This window comes from Mus musculus, chromosome 6, assembly GCF_000001635.26.
Source record: "Mus musculus strain C57BL/6J chromosome 6, GRCm38.p6 C57BL/6J".
Taxonomy (NCBI): domain Eukaryota; kingdom Metazoa; phylum Chordata; class Mammalia; order Rodentia; family Muridae; genus Mus; species Mus musculus.
The window spans coordinates 38,162,608-38,185,990 of record NC_000072.6 but is presented as its reverse complement, the minus strand read 5'-3'; the positions used below and the strand labels follow the sequence as shown (position 1 = coordinate 38,185,990).

Sequence of the window (23,383 nt, the reverse complement as noted above, 5' to 3'; positions counted from 1 at the left end):
ATGGATAACATTTAATTGGGGCTGGCTTACAGGTTCAGAGGTTCAGTCCATTATCATCATGGTGGGAGCATGGCTGCATCTAGGCAGACATGGTGCAAGAGGAGCTGAGAGTTCTACATCTTCCTCTGAAGGCTGCTAGCAGATACTGCCTTCCAGGCAGCTAGGATGAGGGTCTTATAGCCCACACCCACAGGGACACACCTACTCCAACAAAGCCACACCTTCTAACAGTGCCACTCCCTGGGCCGAGCATATACAAACCATCACAGTTTCCCAGGATCAAACTCAGATCATCAGGGATAATGGCAAGTGCTTTTACCCATGGATCCATCTTGCTGGCTCTGACTTGTTTCTGTTTTTTAAAAAAATATGTATTTATTTGTGTGTTCGTGCATGCGCTTACAGTGCGTTTAAATGCACCACAAAAGTCAGAGGGCATTCGATTGTCTGGATCTGGAGTTATAGGAGGTTGTGAGTCACCTGATACGGGTTTTAGGAGCCAAACCCAAGTCCTCTACAAGAGCAATAAGGCTTTCTGTTAACCACTAAGCTCTTTCTCCAGCCTCTGCTTGTTTGTTTGTTTTTGAAGACTGGGTCTTGTTATGTAGTTCAGCCTGGTCTCACTTTCATCCCCTGATCATATAATATTGATTATACAGATATTATAGACAGCTAAAAGTTTACTATATGGTCCAGGAGTCACATTGCTGCATGTAAGCACACCAAAGTTAGTATGTTGAAGAGATAGCACTTGTGTCCTTTTGTAGCTGTATTCACAATAGCAAGATCGGCAGCCACCCTCTGTGTTCATTGACAGATGGATAGATGAGGAATTGTTGCACACGCACATAAATGAACATTAGCCACAAAGAACAAAACCCCTCTGTTTGCACGCATGGAACTGCAGGACGTTGTGCTAACTGAACTATCAGAAGTGGAAAGCCAAGTGCCACGTGTTCTCACTTAACTTTTGGAACTGGATCGGAAAGTGGAGGGTATTAGAGTGTTGTCCAGACAGAATCTCGGGAGGAAAGGCTGAGGGGGGAGGGCGAAACCTCGCAGCCTGCAGCTGGATAGGAGGAGTTACTTTGTGTCTTGTGACTTAGGATAAATGTGGTTGACAGCTAATAGCTATTCATTTAATTTTTAAAAAAACCTTCATTTTTATCTTAAGTGTGTCAGTGTTCTGCCTGCATCTTTCTGTGCACCAGGTGTGTACAGTGCCCTCAGGGACCAGAAGAGGATGTTGGATCCCCTGGGCCTAGTTGTGAGCTCCCATGTGGATTCTGGGAACTGAACCTGGGTTCTCTGGAAGAACAACCAATCACCACTGAGCCATCTCTCCAGCCACCCCCCCCCACCCCCGCTCTATATTTCAAAATAGCCAGTAGGGCTGGTTTTGAATATTCTGGACACAAATAATAAATTTCTGAGCAACAGATACTTCATTGTGTGCATGTGTTAAAATGTTACACTCTAACCATAAATATGCAAAAGAAAGAAAACAGACTCCTGTCACTCATCATCATTACTGTGTTAACTAGGAGCCAAAAGTATGTCTTACAAGGCTGTCTGTCAAAACACTGGGGTGAAGAAGATGGCTCCGCTGGGATTCAGTTCCCAGCACCTGCATGGTCACTCACAGCCATCTGTAAGTTCAGTTCCAGAGGATCCGATGCCTCTCCTGGCACCGTGCACCCATGAAGTACAGACATACATGCAAGCAAAACCCCCATACACATAAAATAAAAATAAGCAAATATTAAGAAATAACAAGAGCCCACGGTGCTTGATCTCAGGCAGTGGGCGAGCTGGTTTGTTTCAGTTCTGCCCCTCCTTCATTCCTAGTCTAAGCGGAATCTTGCTCATGGGACTCTCATTGCTGTCTTTCTTTTTAGTACTGCAGTTCGTGCCTCCGAGTGTCGATACTGGCTTCTGCAACTTCACTCAGAGCATTGAGAAAGGCCTGGTGACAGCTCTCTTTGAAGTGAGGAAACACCAGGGAACATATAACCTCACAGTGCAGGTGAGACCCCCTCCCATTGCGCGTGCACACACACACACACACACACACACCCGCAGGGCAGGGAGAACTGTCTTCCACAGAAGTTCATTTGAGATGCACTCTCCATGCTGGGCATACTGTCACACAGTGTACATCCCAACACTTGGGAAGCCGAGGCAGGCGGACCTCTGTGAGTTCAAGGCCAGCCTGGTCTACAGAGTGAGTTTCAGGACAGTTCAGGACAGCAAGGGCTACATAGTGAGATCCTGTCCGGGGGGTGGGGGGGTGGAGATATGTCCTCCAATGGAGAGAAGCCGTGTGGGCCAGGGCTGACCTTTGGCAAGGTGTGGGGTCTACAGCATGACTTCAGAGTGACGGCAAATCGGGGCAACTCACCCTAGTCAGAGAGAGTTAGAGAGAGATGGTCATATGCAGGCAAGTCAAGAATGTTCCACATAGGAGTGACATTAGCTGCACAGTCAGTGAGGCAGTGCCTGAGCACACTTTGCTTTTCCAGCAGGTCGGATAGCCTGAATCTCAAAGGCTTGGTGCTGGGTCGTTTGAGGAGACAGGACGTTTGGATTTATTTGGAATATGTTGCATAGACTTTACTCATTGGGTTTTTCTAACCTGAAAATAGGAAATGATCCAAAACCTAGAACCGTCTGGGCATTGGTACGATGCTCTGAAGTTTTGGACTTTGGTGCACTTTGGTCTGTACGCCAGGGACGCTCTCCCTGTGTCCGAGGGGCTCTTTGGGCTGCAGCATCTCTGTCTGAACGTAGAGGATTCTGTTGATCGGCAGGCTGGCTTCACGCGTATTCTGTTCAAAGTGCTGGTGTTTTATGACCCCTCCCGCTCTCTGCTCCCTTTCTGACATGACTGTTAACTCTAGACTTTGTGCTCCTTCATTTTCCTCGTGCGGTAAGGATCTTTCCGTTCTCCGTTAGAAATTTTGGAAAGTCTGTCCTCCGAGTCACTAATTTTGCCTTCAGCCGTGTCCATTCATACTCAAGTTTCTGAGTAGTCATTTTCCCCGTGGCTCTTTGTTCCTTTTTCATTATAACTTTTGCCAAGATGTGAGAGAGTGACCTTCAGGGTCTCTCGGGATATTAAGTAGGATTTTAAAAGGTTTTCTTCTATGTTGTTCTTACACATGTCTGTCTTCTGGGAAGTATTGTTCTGTATGCCAGTCTTTGTGCTTGGCTTTTGCGCTGTTTTTCTGTGTCTTCAGGCCCAGGGTTAGTAGGTGGTTGGCTGGTGGTGAGGATGGAGAACTGAGTTAATTTTAGATGCTGGCCTGGCTGTTCCCTTAGGCTGTGGAGGTTGCTTCTGTGTCAGCCCCATCTCCTGATGAGAGAATTCTTGCGAGCTTGGGAGCTGGGTAGCATGTCCCACAGTACACCAAAGTGCAGGGTTCTGTCTACAGCACTGCACAGCCTGTGGTTAAAGACCTAGGCAGACTGGCTCTACCCTGGGGATGGATCCCTGCTGAGCGTTTTCCAAGGCTCAGACTCCTCTCCTTTCCTCTTCGGTCCTCTTCGGTGTCTCCTATGCCCTGGTGTGCACTGGAGTTTATTGGGTCCTGCCTTCCTTGTGGTTAGCCTTTGGTCTCCTCTGGGAAGGGCTTTCCTTAGATGGCAGTTCCTTGGGCTGTTCTAGGAGATGGCCCTGCTGGTGACTGTGGTGGCCTGGGTGTGGAGCTGGCAAGAAGAGGAGGAAGGCTCTGTTCTCTCTTGGTGTGAAGCCTCTTAATTAGCTGTACTGAGTCCTGCTCTGTAACCTACTTCTGGTATCAAATCCTCTGCCCTCTCCTCTGTGTGTGTGTGTGTGTGTGTGTGTGTGTGTGTGCGCACGCGCGCACGCTCCAGGCCCTCGAATGTGAATGAGGCTATTTTAGCCTGTGTGTGTGTGTGTGTGTGTGTGTGTGTGTGTGTGTGTGTGTTTAGGGTCTTGGTTCTCTCTGTTCTGGTTTATTTCAGCACAGTTCTGTCCTTTTCTTCATCTACTAGAATTTGACAGACCTCTGGTTTTCCTCCATTCTCTGTGCTGTGGGGATTTATTGCTCTTTGTTCGGCTTACTGCTATTTCTGTGGGATTTGGGGATAGAGGGGGAGGGGCGGGACACTAAATGCTCACATTCAACTTCGTCACTTAATGTCAAAAACATTTCCAGCGAACAGAGTGTTTCAAGTCTCACAGAAAGGGATCAAGGTTAGAAAACCAGCTCCCTTTCCTTTTAAACTTTTACCTCCCTTTGAGTCAGGCTTGGAGACACACATCTGTAATCCCTGCATTCTGAGGCAAGAAGGTCTAGGCCTGGGCAGTGTAGAGAGACATCGTCTTTAAAAACCAAAACAAGATAAAATATCCCTTCACTTTACCCCCTTTGAAGAACACTGATCAGAGACCCCCGTGATCAGTGTCACAGCCAGGCCTTCAGCTCCATGTGCTATTCTAGAAGCTCCTTCTGCCTTCCTTCTTTCAGATTGTGAATGTCACCATTGCTTCTTCGAGGGTGGCTCCCCGGAGGGGCCCAGTGAATATTATCTTTGCTGTTAAAGGCTCGCAAGGTTTTCTGAATGGGTCGGAGGTGAGCGATCTGCTGAGGAACCTGACGGTGGTGGAGTTCAGCTTCTACCTGGGGTACCCGGTGCTACAGATCGCAGAGCGTGAGTACTTATGGCTTCTTCGAGGCCTTGGGGAAGGGACTGCCAGCGTTTTTTGCCGGTGGATGTCTACTTTAAAATATTGTTAACTTTAAGTAGAGACTCGATTCTTCTAGAGTGCTTTTGGGCTCACAGGGTCTGGATGCAGAGGATTCTTCTTGTACTCACTCACGCATGGGAAGTCCCTTCCGCAACGTCCCATTGACCACAGCCAGTGGACATATACCGACATGGTGGCCCCTCCAGGGTCTTAGGTTTATGATCAGGCTCAGGCCCTGTACTACACTCCTTGCGGTTTAATGAGTGTTTAGTGCAATGTACCTACTTTCATATGTTAAACACAGTAGGCTTACTGGGACTTTCCCCCTCAGGACATATTTGACTGAATGCCAGAATAAAGTCAGGATGTCTCAAGCCCAGCCAGGGCGGGCTCCAGAGCCCTTCTCTGCCCCGTGCCTCCCTTTCCTGTTTGCTTTTGACAATACAGGGGCACACTATGTAAACAGTGCGCTGGCTCTAGAGAATGTGAAACTCCAGGGGAGCAGCTCTGTTTTCAGGGAGAAGCTGTCGAGGATATTTAACTGCAGAAAGGCAGTGGAGGTGGGTTTTGGAGAGGTGGGGGCAGGGAATGGAACTTCCTGGGTCCTCACTTGGTGATGCTTATACAACAATGCATTTCCCCAAACCTATGAGACTGGAGGTCAAAAGAGTAGATTTTATTGTGTATTAAGTTAAAAAAATAAGCTGGGTGAGGTGGCGCATGCCTTTAATCCCAGCACTTGGGAGGCAGAGGTAGGCGGATTTCTGAGTTCGAGACCAGCCTGTTCTACAAAGTGAGTTCCAGGACAGCCAGGGCTACACAGAGAAACCCTGTTTATAAATAAATAAATAAATAAATAAGATTAAAAAGAAAAAAGTAATAAATGAAAACAGAACCTTACTTCCTGGTTGAAGCAATCAGATTTCCAGGCAGTTGGGAAGAAGTGGGGGACGCTTACTTCAGAAAGTTGTACATTCCAGAGTTAGGGGAAGGCAAATAAATAAAATCCTTTTTGAAAACAGACTAGCCAATTTTTTTTTTTTTTTTTTAGACACTAGCTGTATCACTTGATGTCCTGGAACTCACTCTGTAGAGCAGTCGAGCCTAGAACTCAGAGATCTGCCTGCCTCTGCCTTCCAAGTGCTGGAATTAAAGGCGTGCACCACTACTGCCCGGCTTAACTCATGATTCCTAATGTTTCTCAATATATTACTAATTAAATTAAGAAGAACAAACTATAGAACTTGAGAGTAGTGGGCTATAGAGATAGCTTAGTGATTAGAACCCATACATAGAGTTCTCGCAGAGGTACCAAGTTCAGTTTCCAGCAGTCACACCTGTGGTTGCTTCTCCAGGGGCTCTGACACCCTCTTCTGGTCTCTCAGAGCACCTTACGCTCACATGTGTACAAACCTACATAAATACTCTCTCTCTCACTCTCTCTCACACATATACTTATATGATTAAAAATAAACCATAAAACATGCTGTCTTAGTCAGGGTTTCTATTCCTGCACAAACATCATGACCAAGAAGCAGTTGGGGAGGAAAGGGTTTACTCAGCTTACACTTCCATACTGCTGTTCATCACCAAAGGAAGTCAGGACTGGAACTCAAGCAGGTCAGGAAGCAGGAGCTGATGCAGAGGCCGTGGAGGGATGTTCTTTACTGGCTTGCTTCCCCTGGCTTGCTCAGCTTGCTCTCTTATAGAACCAAGACTACAAGCCCAGAGATGGTCCCACCCACAAGGGGCCTTTCCCCCTTGATCACTAATTGAGAAAATGTCCCACAGCTGGATCTCATGGAGGCATTTCCTCAACTGAAGCTCCTTTCTCTGTGATAACTTCAGCTGTGTCAAGTTGACATCCAAAACCAGCTAGTACACCTCCATATAGAAAAGTAGATAGGAGTGAAGTTATTTATATGCAACAATTTTGATTTTGAACAATATATGTACATACAGCTAAAACAATGGAAGTCTGAGCAGGAGTACACAGAGACAGCTCCCAGCAAGCCAAAACCTGCTTCCCTTTATGCTGAGGCATTGCTGAGAAAGCCCTTGGCTCTGAAGAACACAGCTTGCAAATCCTTTGCTCTAAAACAACACACACAGGAGACATTGCAGTGATTTTGTTGATACAGCGGTCAGTGATGAGGCTGGGGAAACACCTTTCTCATCCTTCCTTCTCCTATGGACTAGATGCTCAGAAAGTGGTGCCTGCCAACCTTCACACTTGCAGTATTTTGTCATCTCTTAGTGCTATCGCGTAGGAAGGATAAAGTGTTATGATTTACCTCACAGCCTCAGAACGCTTAACTTACCTTCCTGGCCAGTGAAAACATGTTTCTTACAGACTTTTCTCCCTCTCTGACTCTCCTTTTTATAGCCTTCCAATACCCGCAGCTCAATTTATCTCAGTTACTGAAGTCCTCTTGGGTCAGAACAGGTATGTTCAACTTACGTAACGTTTGGAGAACTAGACAACATGGAGTCTGTGAGGGCATATGGGGGTTGACGTGACCCTCCTGTTTCCCAAATTCGGGACAAGATGTACTTTAAATTCTTGGCAGAGAATGAACGAAAATCGGGTTTGATTTGGGCCATGGGAGTGTGTCCTGCTGGGTTATGGCACAGAAAGAGTTTCTTTTAAAATTCATACATCAACTCCAGGGCAGAATCTACCCGAACCCGCAGTCACCTGACCTGAGACAGGGTGGTGCACAAAAGCAAGGGTATTTTTCTTCTGAAAGCATTGTCTAGATGAATAAAGTAGTTTGGGGACCCGGGATAGTCATTTAGACAGAGTTGATTCGGCCATAGATGAGCCTTAGATAGACCGAGGTCATAACATTTCAGTGCAAGGCTCTCTGACCTGGCTCTGGAACTCTAAGAGACAGTGACACAGTCCCAAGTCCCAATGTGCAAGCAGCCAGTGGCCAATCATAAGGAAAGAAAGTGTTTAAGTAGTGATTGACACCATTTGTGGGGCTCAGCTCTTGCCAGTCGAGTTGGGCTCTGAAGCCCTGTGTGGGAGACCTCTTTGCACATGGCATAGTGACCTTAGAGTGCTGAACTGACTCGCCCAGAGATGGACCTCGGACAGAATTGAAACCAGTTTGGCTGGAAGTGCTGTTGCCCCCATCAGCTAAAGGATAAGCTGACTTATCTGTTCAGATATGTTTGATAGAGACAGCAAGAAGAAAGCAGATCCCCTCTGTACAAGGGAGACTGTAAGTCCCTGTCCAAAAACAAGATAAGAACTCAGACTATCCCAGGCTGACAGGATACTTGTCTGATCTTAGGGAATGCTCTGTATTTAGCTTTCCCACAGCACTGAGTTCCTGGGCCCACTTGTCTTCAGTTTGCCATGGACCGGGGCCACTCTGGGGGACCTTTACCTGTCTAGGGATTAGTGTCTCGTGGTCCTTTTGTGTGGATGTTTGCACATGCGCACACATCCCGAGGCCATCCCTGTCTGTGCTGACTTACCCTGAGTGCTTTGTGCTTCTTGCTGAACACAGTCCTCCTGGGTGTAGTGGAAAAACAGCTCCACAATGAAGTGTTTCCAGCCGAGATGGAGCGCAAACTGGCTCAGCTGCTCAGCGAGGTGCCCACCCGAAGACGCGTGTGGCGGAGAGCCACTGTAGCTGCTGGGAACAGCGTGGTACAGGTACTACTTACTGAAGGAAGGGGGGTTGGGAACAGAGGAGAAGCCCGCTGGAAAAAGGCTGTTTTCGTGCAAGCGGGGAAATCCTGGTGTAAAATGACAGTACTACTGAATGTGGCAGCCTTGCAAGACAACTCAGAGTCCAGACAGAAACCTTGGCGATTGGTTGGCCTAGCCCTGGACTACGAGGAGCATAGTAGGGAACTTACCACTGGGTTCCTATATCATCATGAGGCGCTGGTTTTGAAGAGCAAATTTTTAACTCACCAACAGTTGATCTTGTTGTATGGCACTAGTTGCATCTTAGAGAGGAGTCACTGATCGGGGGCAGTCCTCAGCAGACAGAGAAGGGCATTTTCTGCCCTCTGTTCAGGCATCTTGCCCTCCCCACCTCCTGCCAGCCTGGTTGTCTTTTGTTACCCCTAAACTGTCTTCACTATGGGGACTGGGCAGAGAGGCCATAGAGGCAGACTTGTTTGAATTGGAAAATGACCTATTTAAAAAACACACTTGCTCACAGAACATTAGAGGCGGGGCTGTTATTTAATCCTGTCTCTGTGTGAATGGTGTGAATTTTCTTTCTTTACCACTTACAGACTTGGAAGATCACAGAAAAACGGGGTTCACCGAACATTTCCGAAACACAAAACTGGGGTGAAACTCAGCAGTGAAGGGTGGCTGGTGTTGAGAACAAGATAATGGAAGTGACATGGGCGGGCCAAGGTGCCGGTTTTGCCTAGAAATAGCATCCGTGTTCCCCAGCATTCTCACCGAATTTGTCCCTCTCAGTCTTGCTTGCTGCTCCCCATTCAGAAACATAGCCTCTTAGGTTCCCAAGATAGCTCCCTTGCAAGATACACTCATACTAGGGAAGTTTACAAAGTACTAAGATTTTGAATATTTGTTTATAATTATATATATGTGTGTGTAGGCATGTGTGCACGTGAATGAAGGCTCCTGAAGCTGGAGTTAGGGTTGGCTGTGAGCTACCCAATGAGGGTTCTGAGACTTGAACTCGGGTCTTCCAGAGCAGTGCATGCTCTTAACCACTGAGCCATATTTCCAGGCCAAAATATTAAGAAAGATTTAAAACATTATAAACAGAAAAAGCACTAATAAATGTAATCATTAAATAAGCAAACATACTGCAAATAAACATTAAAATGAATTATGGAGGTCTCACCTTGTTCAGTAGCTGAAGCCTCATACAGTTCAAGGGCTGGGTTTGCGTATGAAGCAGCTATAGAGAAAAAACCTGGGCGGTCAGGTATTAAATGGATACACGAGCTCCTAAAGGTAAAAATATCACATCTGTGGGAGTCAACCGAGCCTTCACAGACCAGGGCCACCTGACACATGGCCTAGACGCTCCTCTCTGTGTCTGCTCTCCCTTAACATGACCAAGGTACCTGAACCTTATTTGTGGCCATGAACACTGAACGAGGGCTCCTGAGATGGCACTTGCCACCAAGTCTGATGATCTGGGTTCAGTTCTCAGGCATCACGTGGTAGCGGGAGAGAACCAGTTTCTGCAGATCATCCTCGTGCTCCCACCTGCCCGAGGAGGGCCAGCCTGGTCTACACAGACAGCTCCAGGCCTGCCTAGGGTGCACAGTGACACCTTGTTTTCCCCTACTCTAAAAATTAATAAAAGAAATAAGAAAATACTGAGCCAACATAACTGTCTAGGAATTAGGGAGTAGGTATAAAGCAAATCATTATGTATTAGAATATTTTCCAGCCATTAAAAATTTTTCCTCCTATAGCTGGTGAGATGGCTCAGTGGTTAAGAGCACTGGCTGCTCTTCCAGAGGTCCTGAGTTCAATTCCCAGCAAGGCTCACAACCATCTGTAATGAGATCCGATGCCCTCTTCTGTCATGCAGGTGTGCATGAAGAACACTCATGCACATAAAATACATAAATAGTGAAAAAGAAGAAAGGAAAAGAGATGTGCTCTGGTGAAAGGCGCTGAAGAGAGAGGCAGGAGCAAGAAGAACAATTCTGATAGTAACAGAGAATTCACAGGAAATGCACTCAGATCTTTAGAGAAGTTTTCTTTAATTGATTGAAAGAGATTTTCATTTTATTCTCTACAGTCTTTTATACATGCTTTTCAAAGTTTCTCCATTGGGCCATATAATTTGTATAAGGTGCATATACTTATAGTCACCCCAGTGGTTGACTGGGGGGATACCTTGTATATTGTGGTTCCTGATATAAAAATGATTAGTCACCATCCAGAAAGAATGCTGGGATTAGACTTTCTGATGGCTCCTTCCAGGCTGGATAGCTTGCAGAGTCTTTATTCAAAGTAGCCACTACTGAGAATGAGATTTCTATAAGAAGTTGTGGTTTCTAAATCCCACGGACTTTTTAATATAAAAGTTAGAAGTAAAGACAGATATGACCTACTCAAGTTTTCAGTGGTCCTTGCATACCATTTCTTTCTATAGCTAATACAAGGTAACCAGTGTGGTGAAATGAGGAGGGAGAAGAAGGTGGCCTGGGAGTGGGGGTGGGGTGGGGGTGGTTAGGGAGCTGACCTCAGAAGAGCAAGCAGAGGCCAACAAGTAAGTCCTCCCAGGACTGAGTGTCCTTGAAGTGCCAGAGGTTGGACCCTCCAAGTGTGTTCCTTTGCTAGTGTGTTCCTCTCCTGTATCAAATATACAGGGTTCAGGTTAGAGATAGGTTAGCTCTGGTTGGCTTGTAGAAGCATAAATTCACAAGGCGCTTGGCATGCCCAGAGATGCTTTCAGCTATCACTTTGGGTGTCAAGGGGAGAGAGGACAGTGGGTACTGGTATGTGATGGACGACGGAGCCTGGTGATGAGGCTAACCTTTCTGCAGTGACACCCATGTCAAAGAGCAAAGAATTCACTATTCTACATATCAGTAGAGCTAATCAGACGTTTGCGCAGACTGAGGAAGAGATCAGGTAGAACCACTCCCACCTAGGAGAACAGTATACTCTCATAACATGGTGGGTTTGTCCATTACAATTTCAGACTGCCCGGTAGTGCTCTGTGCATGCTTTTGGTCCCGTTATCTCTAAGAAAACATTAAATTAAAGCACAGTTGCCATTCTACACAGAGCAGCTTTCATTTGAACGCTCTCCAGCAGCAGAGGACAGTGGGGATCCTGCGACTCCCGATGTGGTAGTAAGCTTTTTAAGAGAGCCAGGATAAATCCCAAGTCACGCACTAGGGACCACTATGTGCCCTGAGAAGGGGCATCTGGCATTGTGAGCTTCCATGACGCTGATGGACTCTGTGTTCTCGAAGGTGGTGAACGTGTCCAGGCTGGAGGGAGATGACAACCCGGTGCAGCTCATCTACTTTGTGGAGAATCAAGATGGAGAGAGACTCAGTGCAGTCAAGTCTTCAGATCTGATCAACAAGGTAGACCTCCAGAGGGCAGCCATCATCCTGGGGTACCGGATTCAAGGCGTCATTGCCCAGCGTAAGTCTGAAGCCACTTGTGTTCTGATAGTGAACTCTGAGCTACAGCATCTGACCCGGGCTGGTTGTTGATGTTCATTTGCTGAGACTTTCCTGTGTTTTTCTTAAGTTTATTTATTATTACTCTGTGTGCATGTGTATGTGCACATGCGTGTGTACATGTGTGTGCATGCGTGCACATGTGTGTACACATGTGTGTTTGTACACGTGTATGTGCGCATGTGTGTGTACATGCGTGTGCATATGTGTGTGCATGTGTGTGTGTGCATGTACACATGCCATGGTGCATGTGTGGAGATCAGAGGACAACTTTGTAGAGTCAGTTTTTCCCTTTCATCTTTATGGGGTTCTGGGGTTCCAGCTCCAGCCTTCAGGCTTGCGTGACAAGTTCTTCACTTGCTGAGACCCTCTTTATTTTTATTTCTGTCTGTGTGACTGTGGCCTGGCTGTCTTTTTCCTACCTCACACCTCATATTCATGGAGTTGCTAGTGAGTCACAGAACCTTATATCAACATGAACATCCTTTTCCCTACCCCGTACTAGTTTTCATTTAAAAATCCATCATAGGCAAAATAATGTACCTATTCTGTTTTTATTCCAAAACCTTCCATGTCCCGCCCTGCATGCTGGTGGGGACGGTGAGTCAGTCAGGAAGCTAAGAGCTGCCCTCTAGGCTGACTGGCTTCCTTGGGGTCTGGCAACACAAAGGAGTCCCTTGATCCTTCCTCTCTTTTCAGTCCTGTTTCTCCATCACCTCGCCTCACACCGCTCTACAGTTAGAAAGACGTGTTTGATATTTTCTATTATTACTGGAAGGCACTTGGCCCTCTGGCAGTAGTACCTCTTGACCAACTTCCAAATTTTGGGTGTACATTTGAAATGAAGAAAAAGGGAGCAGCATGGAGAATCATAACTCTCTAAATAAGATTTTACAAGCTGACTGCCTCTTTAGAGTGTGTGTTTCCCCTCTATGACCCAGAGCGGTCCTTCACAGTGTATGGGAAAACCTGCTCCCCACGGCACAGTCACAGACACAGGCCCTGACATCAGAGAATCTTGAAGAACTTTACTGAGGTCAGGGAGGGGGCAATGTGATGTTTGTTTGTTTCCTTATGTTTATTAAAGACATAGACTTAGGGAGCTGTGCTTAAATGTCATTGTGGGTGCATGCTAACATCCATAAAATGTACCACACAAAGATGCAAAGATGCAACCAGAAATGACTACTAAGACATTCTCATTCCACACGTGATCTTACATTTAACACTCCTAAGAAAGTGGAGTTGGCATGATTGACAGTGCCATCAGAGCTCACAGAGCCCGGGCGTGACTGTCAGGAGGGCATGCTGTGACCACAGACTTGCTTTTGTGCTTCTCACGAAGCTTTGTATTTCAGTTATGAAGGTCAGTTATGACAGCCTAGCTTGGCTGTAACAGGTACAACTTTTATGTCCCCTCAGTCACAGCTTTCTGGACTAAATCATTGGAGATGGGGGAGGAGAACCTGTGGCCAGCCCCTTTGTATCAGGCTCCCCGTGCGGCTCTCAGTCTTCATACACTGTCTGCTTTCTTCCATGAAGCGGAATCATGGGGATGGAGAGATGGCTCTGTGGCTTGGGACACTGGCTGCTCTTGCAGAGGACCTGGGTTCTGTTCACAGCATCCACATGGTGGCTCATGACCACCATAATTCTAGACCCAGGGGTATCTGACACCCTCTTCTGGTTTCTGCAGCTACCAGACCCACACGGTTCCCATTTGTACATCTAGGCAAATAATCATATATGTAAAATAAGAATAAATACATAAGATAAGCAAAGTGACTCTAGCAGAGCCGTGTGGCTGAGATAGTTCCATGTAGAGGCGATCCCACCCTAGGTGTCTTCTGCGTGAGTCCTTCAGGTCCCAGCTCTGGAACACTGCTGCCCTGCTAGGCCAGCTTTCAGCTGTTGTGCCCGATCTCCATGCTATAATCCACGATGCAGCTCCAAACTCTTTTCTTTTTAAGATCTTACTTTTATTTTTTTTTTTTTTTAGTTTATGTGTATTGGTATTTTACCTATACAGATATCTGTGTTCCACCTATGTGTAGTGCCCAGAGGTCAGAAGAGGGCATTAGGTCCACTGAGACTGGACTTATAGTGGGTTGTGAGCCACCACGTAGGTGCTGGAAATCAAACCTGAGTCCTCTGGAAGAGCAGTTCTTTAGAGAATGATACCTTTGAAATTGCTCTTTAGGGGGAAAGGCCTTTGGCTAAGGGGGTCCTTGTCCACGGGGCTAACCTGTGTGAGGGCTGCTGTGTGCACTTTTCTCATCTGACGGACAGTGGTGGCCATTAGTAGGCTCCTTGGTGTGCTTGAGGGGTCACTGTAGAGTGGGCTATGTTTCAGGTCAATGAGGAGGGAATAGGAAAAGCACTTCCTGGCGGTGCATCCAGAGCCTGAGGCAGATGGAAGAGCTGCCTCCCTCCGTGCTGTCTACAAAGGCTGATTTTAAAAGGATATAAGCACCATCTTCTTGGGGCAGGTAGGGAGTTAGGGGGTAATAGGGTGCAGATTATCATATGCTAGCCTATCAGCTAGCAAGTCAGCGGTTTCTCAGGTGCTTGTCACAGCCTAGAAAGTTATACTATCCACCAGTGCTGGCTTCTCCTTAGATAATGGGAAAGCCACAAGCAGCTTCTAACTGGCCCCAGAGCTAAATATGAACCAAAGGTAGGAAGATAGGGTGAGATACTTTCTCTGCTCCAAAGGGCAGAGCAGGCAGTGAGAACTCTGAAATGTGGTGAGGCATTTCTCCCATCTAAAACACACATCCAGAGATGAACCACACATGCTGTGAGACACCCTCCCTCCCCCGCAACAAGTTCAGCTGCCTACTGTGTGAACCTGCACAGGTGGCTCTAGGTCTGTAGGCACAGTAGGGCTTCTGCAACTTAGCTAGCCCTCACAGTAAATTCTGCACAGCACATGGAAATATCATCAACCCTCAGAGAAAGTCACGCAGAGCAGAGCCCCAGGGCAGTTATGTCTCCCTGGCCTGCCTCTCTTCCCTTCTCAGCGTGTTCTTACTTTTCCTTCCTTTAAAAGCTGACATCATTCTTTCTCTTGCCTCCCTGTCCTTCCTCCCATGGGCAGTGGCCAGACTTGAGTCACCTGAGCTGAGGACTGCTCAAGGCCACATGGGCAAACATCCTGGGATTTCCGGGTTGGTAGATGAAGGCCTCATTTCCTATCAGGGCCAATGCAGGGGCCCTGAGGACTACCTCCCTCTCTCTGCCCCTCTCTCTGGTTTTCCTAGATTAGAACTGAGAAGAGTATCAGTTCTCTCAGCTCTTGTCAGGGGATCTGTCACCATGTCTGTTTATTCTTGGGCAAAATGAGTTATTAATGTAAGTTCCATCCAGGCCACATTTTAAAACACAGCCCGGTTCCCTCCCTGTTAAACATAAACTTCTCTAAGACTCTTTTAGTTGGGACTGGAGAGATGGCTCAGTGATTAAGAGCACTGGCTGCTCTTCCAGAGGACCTGAGTTGGAGTCACAGCACACATGTGGCAGCTCACAACCCCCTGTAACTCCAGTTCCAGAGGATAGGACACCCTCTTCTGGCTTCTGTTGTGCAGTGCACACATGTAGTTTACAGATATGTGCAGGCAAAAGTCCCTGCACATGTGTGTGCGTGTGTGTGAATATATGTGTGTGTATGTGCGTGCAAGTGTATGTGTGAATATATATGTGTATGTGTGTACATGTACCTGTGTGTGCATGCATGCGTGTGTGTGTGTGTGTGTGTGTGTGTGTGTATGTGTGAATACATTTGTGTGTATATACATATACATAAGGATCAGCAAGGAACACAGAGGACACAGGGCAGAGAACCAGCTAGTGGAGAAAATACATGGATGGGAACAAAAGTGTCCACGCAGGGTCATCTGAGCTATGACAGATGAGAGGCAGCCGTGTGTGGGCACACCCGTGAGTGCAGACAGATGAGTCCAAAGGAGTACACTTCACTGTAATATCACCTAATAATTATGCCTGTTACCTTTGTTTGTTTGTTTGTTTGTTTGTTATTGTTTTTTCGAGGCAGGGTTTCTCTGTGTAGCCATGGCTGTCCTGGAACTCACTCTGTAGACCAGGCTGGCCTTGAACTCAGAAATCCACCTGCCTCTGCCTCCCAAGTGCTGGGATCAAAGGTGTGCTCCACCACCACCCAGCTGCCTGTTACCTTTAATAAAGCAGTTTCCATTAAGACTCATGTTCCAAGGGTTCAAAAGAGGTCATGGATAGGGAAGATGACACCCTGACAGCACGTGTTCAGACTTCAGTTTTCCCAACAGACATTCCCTTTTAGTTAAACTCAAGAGTCCTCTTTATCATTTAAAAAAATGTGTTTAAAATACATGTATTAGAGGAGAGAGAAGGGTGCAATTATATAATTACAATCTCAAAATCAAAGGAAAAACTTCATATGTAGCATTATTGACCTTTTCAAAACCGTCTTGACACATATGAACAGGTGGCAGTGGCAGTCCTTAGTGTTTGTAGCCACCTCTATTCTCCATGTCCAGAGCTTGCCATTGTCCTAGACAGAAGCCCTGCCCCTTGGGTACTCCCCCCTCACTTGCCCCCAGCTCCTGGCAGCCACTGTTTTTCTTCCTGTCTTAAATTCAGCTGTTCTAGGTGCCTGGTATGACATTTATCCTTGTGTGTCTGGCTTCTTTCAAGTGTCGCGTTTCCAAAGTTCATTCTAGTGGTGGCTGTTTTGAGATTCCGTTTGTCTTCTTCTTTTTCCTGTGTTTATGTGTAAGGCAGGCAGACTACTCTTCCACTCTCCACCCAGTTTCTTTGAGACAGGGTCTCTCACTGAGCCTGGAGCTAGGCTAGTGGCCGTCAAGCCCCAGCCATCCTGTCTCTGCCCAACATGGTGCCGGCGTTACAGGTGGATTGTGACTGTACCCTTCTTTGACATGGCTGCTAGGGATTTAAATTCAGGTCCTCCAGTTTATACAGCCAGTATCCTTACCTGGTGAGCCATCCTCACAGTACCCCGCTTCCTATTTAAAAGCTGAATAGTACTCTACTGTGTAGATATACCACATTCTGTTTATCCATTCACCTGTTGATGGGCTTGGGCTTTTTCCACCATGGCTATTGTGATCCGAGCAACTACGAACAATAGCATCTCTCTCGCAATTTCAGATGCTGAGGTGGACATGATCAGCTGCCTTTGTTCTGGTGCTGTGGCTCATTGGCTGTTACCTCTGGTATAGAGTTCCAACAGCAGATATCATTATTTGGGGATTTAGCTCGTGGTAGTTTTTCCTCCCACCACTAGAACCGGTGCACCTTGAGGGGTTTTGTCTGCTTGTTCGGCAGCATACCATGCCCTTAGAATGGTGTCTGGCACCGTCAGTAAACATTTATAAGTGTGTAGAGAGAGGGAGGAGGGAAGAGCCTCCTTCCCAGACCACCAGGTTCCAGCTCATGGTCTTTCCAGAAACCTGCGAGGTGATTCCTCCCCCTTTGAGTATGATGTTCACAGCTGGGTCTTAAAGGCATAGCTTCTCTTCTCACATTTGAAGAGAACCATTTTGGGTGAGGACGTACAGAGCAGTCACTTTATGAGATGTTATGGAGTGGGAATTTTAAACCAGGAGACTGGAATCAGCCAAGCTTTTGCCCTGAAACACATATGTGTCCGTGTGATCCCTGGTATGTTCCTCGTGTGGCATTCAAATGTGCCTGGTTGCTTTCCTGTCTTGAGCTGTATGGGGAGCCCCTGGGTCTCTGAGGGAGGTCACATTCTGTCCTGCACGTGAATGAAGATCGTGTTGCTGAGAGACTTTCTCCCGTCTGCTCATCTGCAGCTGTGGACAGGGTGAAGAGGCCATCCCCAGAGTCACAGAGCAACAACCTCTGGGTCGTGGTTGGCGTGGTCATTCCCGTGCTGGTGGTCACCGTAATTGTTGTTATCCTCTACTGGAAGTTGTGCCGCACGGACAAGCTAGACTTCCAGCCAGACACGGTGGCCAACATACAGCAGCGGCAGAAGGTAAGCTCGCACCCGTGTCCACAAGAGCGTCCTTACGGGGCAGACACAAGACCAGGCTCGGATGCTGAAAGACAGGGGAGGACCATTGAAAGAACTCTCTGGTCTTTCGGCAGCATCCTCTGTCCTCATGTGTGTTTACTGTAGCTTTAGTTCTCTGTGTTAGTAAAACATCCCAGGAACAAGACCTGTAAAAGCTCTTTACAGAGTGAGCTTGGGGACCAGTCAGTTTATTGTTGAGAGCTCGGCGGAAGAGTTGTCATCTGTTCACGCTGGCTGTTTCCAGAGAGCACTGGCTGTGCAGGTTCCCTCAGATCCTCTCCTCAGGCACAGATGTGTGTGTGTGTGTGTGTGTGTGCGCGCGCGCGCGCGGGCGCGTGCTTGTACATCTGCGTGCATACCTGAAGGTAGACGTGGTGGCAAGCTACCCAGTGTGAGTGCTCTGAACCATCAGGAAGTAACCACGGAGCCATCTCTCTCTAGTCCCCATTTAATTATTAAAATTTGGTCACTCATGTTTTAAACATTTAAACATCAGGATTATGAATGGACCCCAATCTTCCAGCGTACTCCAGTTCTTCACAGTTCTAGGGAGCCATTGTCTACTGTAGCGCTCTGAATGCTTTTCTTAAAATGGACAACACTGCTTATGTGTCACCTGAGTTCCAGATTTGATTTTCTTTAGATAAGATCAAAGAAATCTCAGCCCCAAATCCTCCAGGTTTTTTTCTCAGTGTCTGTCCATGTTTCCCATGCTACTGCTGGACTTCCTATTTGTTTGTTTGTTTGTTTTGTTTCGTGCTCCCCATTTTTCATCTGTCTCTCCAAAGCATTATGTTTTGTAGAACAGTGATCCTTTTACTTAGGAGTGTTTTGTCATGTGAGGTTCCATATTGAAGAAATTGACTTGGGGTCAGCATCTCTCAGGTGACCTGGTGTGAGCAGAAACCTGGCCTGCATTCCAGAGACAGTCTCTAGCTGTAGACCTTGTTCAGCATGCATGCCAGCCAGCCTGTTTAGTCCGTTCTGCTATATTGTTAGCATGCGCCTACTGTGCAGATCTTTCCTACTTGGAAGGCTTGCTCTATTCTGAAAGTGATAAGATCAAGCAAATGACAGAAGAGCAAGAAATCAAAGATTGCCATGGTAACCTGATTTTATTCAGATGGTCTTTCAAAGAAAATCTCTCTTAGCCAGGCACAGAGGTGCTTGCAATCCCAGCACTTGGGAGGTAAAAGCAGGAAGATCAGGCTCAAAGCCAGCAGGGACAATATAGTGAGATGCTGTTTCCAAAAACAAAATGAAACAAAACTAAACAAAACAGGCTGTGGAGATTGCTCAGTGACTAAGAACTTGCCATGCAAGTGCAAGGATCAGAGTTCAGATCCCCCTGTGCCCACATAAGAACTGGGGAATCCTGGCTAATCCCAGAGCACCTGAGGTCAAAACAGGATCTCTGGGACAAGATGGCCAGTTAGACTACAGGAATCTGAATCTTCACTCTCTGGGCTCAAGGGGAACCAGCACATATCAACTCACATACATGTGAGCATGCATCCACCATACACCACACACATAACCCATCAAAATGGAAAAAGAAAACAAATACCATAAATATTACAGACCACAGCCTACGAAGTGAAAAAGTAGTAAAGAGTATTTTGTTCCCTTATGAATTAATCCTATGCAAAATCTTAATTATTTTACAAGCTTGTGGCTATCAAACATATGAGCAGTATTTTACACACAGACTCTCTTTCCCGTTTCTTATTTCCACAGTCTGCGAGCATCTAGAGTTGGTATTGTTACAGTAACAATTGATGTGAGGAAGGTGCAGCCTGTCTTGGTGCTCAGTGATTCACAGCATGAAATCGGGTCAACGATAGGGAGGGAATTGTTTTGTTCTGGAGAAAGAGGACTGAACAGGATACAGGGGACTGAACCCTGTGTGCTTAGGCCTTTTCTGTGCTCTGTTTCTGGGATACATACGCCTTGTGGCAGCCTTGCCCATCATAAACTATCAGAGGTCAGCATCTCCTGAAGTGAAGACAGGCTATCCCCAAGCTCTCTCCTCTCACTTCTGGGCTAGTTCCATGTGGCAGATGTTGCTATAAATCAAATGGATGGTTCCAAATAGAACTTGTAGCCTGTGGAGCTGCTCTTCTTCTTCTCCAGGGGCTGCAGGGTCTCTGTGTGCACACAGCCTTGTTGCAGCAAAGATCCGCATGGCAGAACCCCAAGGAGAAGGCTGCCTGCTCACACCGTCAGGAGGCGAGACCGTGTCTTATTTGCTGCTCTCTGTGCAGACACTCTGTACATGGGTCTGCAGTAGGAAGATGGCGACCTTCTCTTGGTTTAAAACAAACCTCTCCACTCTCTTCTGAGGCTACACAGCTGTGGTGACAGGTCTGTCGCTGCCCCCTGAGGTAATCAGCGAGGTGCTGTCCTCCTGTGACTCTAGGGTTCACCTCTCTGCTCCTGTGGCTTTCTCTCCCTATCCTGCTCAGCCCACCCCTGATGCTGCCCCGGGTTACTCTGTGAAATCCTCCAGCAAATCTCAGAGTTACAAACATCTGGAAAAAATAAATCTACTGACCTGCGCTTACCACCCCTTCCCTTGTAACGAAGAGACTGCTTCAGATTGTCTGGGGGTCCATGATTTTTTGAAATATGATAAGAGGGAGAGGCCAGTCTGTTTTAGGTTTCCAGGCAGGGCCTTTTCTTATTTCCAGTAATAAAGGGGGGAAACTCTAAGTATCTCTCCTTTATTTGTTTTTGCTTTAATCTCTATCCAAAGCTATCATTTGGTACTATGGATCCTTCTCACCATAAATGGCTGGATGCTGCCAGCCCCGTGGGAATGTGTTTCTCTGATGATCGGGATGGCCTATACCAGTTATTAGCATGGAATTGTAGCCCCTGGGTGGTTCACACCCTCAGTTGCTACTAAGGTTGGCACTGTGTACAGCCAGAAGGAGTTGCCCATGTCATGTTCATCCATTGTCCAGACTCCTAAATGCGCAGGCCAGACTAAATTACAAAAACAGACAGCAGGCATTCTCAGTCTTGTGGGGTGATAGTTTCAGAGAAAAAAGTCTCTCCCCGCCCCCCCATTGACCTCGAGTAGTACAGGCATATTGTATGTGGGCTGTGGCAGCTGCAGGCAGAGTGTGTGTGTGTGTGTGTGTGTGTGTGTGTGTGTGTGTGACTGCTGCCTTCTGAGAGGAGGCGACGCTTGGCTGGAAGAGACAGTATGGACCTCTATCTTAGTCACCAGTTCTCTTGTGAAAAGTGACACCATGACCAAGGAAGCTGGTACAAAAGAAGGCATTTAACTGGGGCCTCACTTACAGTTTCAGAGGTTAGTCCGTTATCATCATGGTGAGGAGAACGGTAACAGACAGGCAGACATGGTGCTAGAGAAGCAGCTGAGAGCTCTACATCCGAATCCACAGGCAGCACAGAGACTGGGCATGCTATGGGCTTTTGAAATCTCAAAGCTCCCCCACAGTGACACACTCTTCCAACAAGGCCACACCTCCCAATCCTTGTAATCCTTTCAAAGAGTCCCTGGTGACCAAGCATTCACATATATGAACTGATATAGGGGGCCATTCTTACGTAAACCACCACAACTTCGGAAGGGATGTGTACTGACTGGTTTTGAGTGTCAACTTTATACAAGCTGGAGTTATCACAGAGAAAGGAGCCTCCCTTGAGGAAATGCCTCCATGGGATCCAGCTGTGGGACATTTTCTCAATTAGTGATCAAGGAGGGAGGGCCCATTGTGGGTGGTGCCATCCCTGGGCTGGTAGTCTTGGGTTCTATAAGAGAGCAGGCTGAGCAAGCCAGGGGAAGCAAGCCAGTAATGAACATCCCTCCATGGCTTCTGCATCAGCTCCTGCTTCCTGACCTGCTTGAGTTCCAGTCCAGACTTCCCTTGGTGATGAACAGCAATGTGGAAGTGTAAGCTGAATAAACCCTTTCCTCCCCAACTTGCTTTTTGGTCATGATGTTTGTGCAGGAATAGAAACCCTGACTGGGTTGTAAGGAACTAAGTGGAGTTGGAGCAAGCTTGTAAGGAAGAGCATAGCCTAAACCATATAACAGAGGACGCTCTTAAGAGGCTTGTAGATGCATGTGAGATTGGAGCTGGGACACAGGCAGCCATGGCAGGGTCTGACGAGAGGAGCAGGCTGGACAGCTGTCCGCTTGCAGTGGTCACTCGGGAAGGCTCTGTGGGTGGTGGCTTAGGGGAAATGCAGTGCTCCTCCTAGCTCTAGACTCTGCTGAAACCTTCTGCATTCTTAGCACTCATGTCTCAGTCACCCCGGCTGCTACCCATGATTCAGGGTGGCCGCTGGGTACCAGAACCTTGGAGTGTTCTCCCACCTCAGAGACCACGGGGTCCTGGTGGCCACAGGGAGGACAAACAGGTGGCTATAACTCTGCCTTGTCTTCACTCTTTAAATGGAGACAACCTGATGGCTGTGGAGATTTTTCACCAATTGTTATCAGTCAAGTAATAAAATTCTACAACGGCACTCCCCACACCAGCATGGGTTCTTTGGGTCAGACTCTTTTGGGGTTTGCTGTATGGTTTCTATGGCCATCTTAACTGCCCTGTCCTTGGGGATCAGACAGGCCTGGGCACTTGGGGCTTCACTGCTGCGTTTTGTTCCATCTGGGTCTTGTTATATTTATGGCTCACATGTTTGAGAATTCATCACGTCTCTCTCTTGTTACTTGGCTGACCTGCTCGCCTACACCTCCCTGACTTGTCAGCAGTGCGTTCCCATGGGGCCCAGACAACTTGATTGTCCCTGGGATGATAGGTTGAGAAAAAGAAAGAACAAAAGGACCATCTTTCTTCAGAAATAACTGCTGTAATTTGAATATTAAAGACTCAAATTCACCATGATCTCTCTCCTATGAGAAACTGATTAAAGCCCATTTTCACGTGGAGGATGGGGATACAGTGCCAGCCTGGCTTTAGTCAAGATTTTATTTTTAAGGAACCGAAAAACTAGCTCCTAGTGCTTCAGAAAGCGACGTTCGGGGTATGTTAAGAGCCGTGAACTCCCCGTCGGGGGCGGGGCACTGCTTTATTGATCTTCTCTGTGTAGATGGCTTTTGTGTTGTGTTTAAGCACAGATGAGTTGCCCTGTTTTTATGGTGGTTGAAGGTGGTGACTTCCCCAGCCTGTGAGCTGGGCTCTCATGAGGATGTTTAAGGATGTGAGCTGAAATCGGCAGTGGGCCACAGGACTTGTGTCTTGGGGGTGAGTCTTGGTTTATCACCCTGGTAAGCTTGGTGTGTCACTGGGCCATCCTGTATTTCACTCAGGCTTTAGCTGTTTGTGGAGGGTCTACTGTGTGTCACGTTGCTATTCACAAAATACTTTATTTAAACTTCCGTACATAGCTGTAGCTGATGTCCTGAAGGATCCACTATTTATATTCATTACTTGGGATTTATTTCATCA

The 23,383-nt window shown here is 47.1% G+C and overlaps 1 protein-coding gene across 1 annotated transcript in view; it reads left to right on the top strand.

Annotated features, from left to right (window-relative positions):
- Positions 1-23,383, top strand: part of D630045J12Rik (RIKEN cDNA D630045J12 gene) — a 130,966-nt gene that overhangs the window by 68,149 nt on the left and 39,434 nt on the right. Inside the window, exons 5-10 of the mRNA NM_194061.3 lie at positions 1,899-2,026; positions 4,494-4,677; positions 7,101-7,160; positions 8,236-8,384; positions 11,666-11,843; positions 17,716-17,900. Of these exons, the coding sequence (NP_918950.2) occupies positions 1,899-2,026; positions 4,494-4,677; positions 7,101-7,160; positions 8,236-8,384; positions 11,666-11,843; positions 17,716-17,900 (884 nt within the window). The remainder of the gene's footprint in view (positions 1-1,898; positions 2,027-4,493; positions 4,678-7,100; positions 7,161-8,235; positions 8,385-11,665; positions 11,844-17,715; positions 17,901-23,383) is intronic.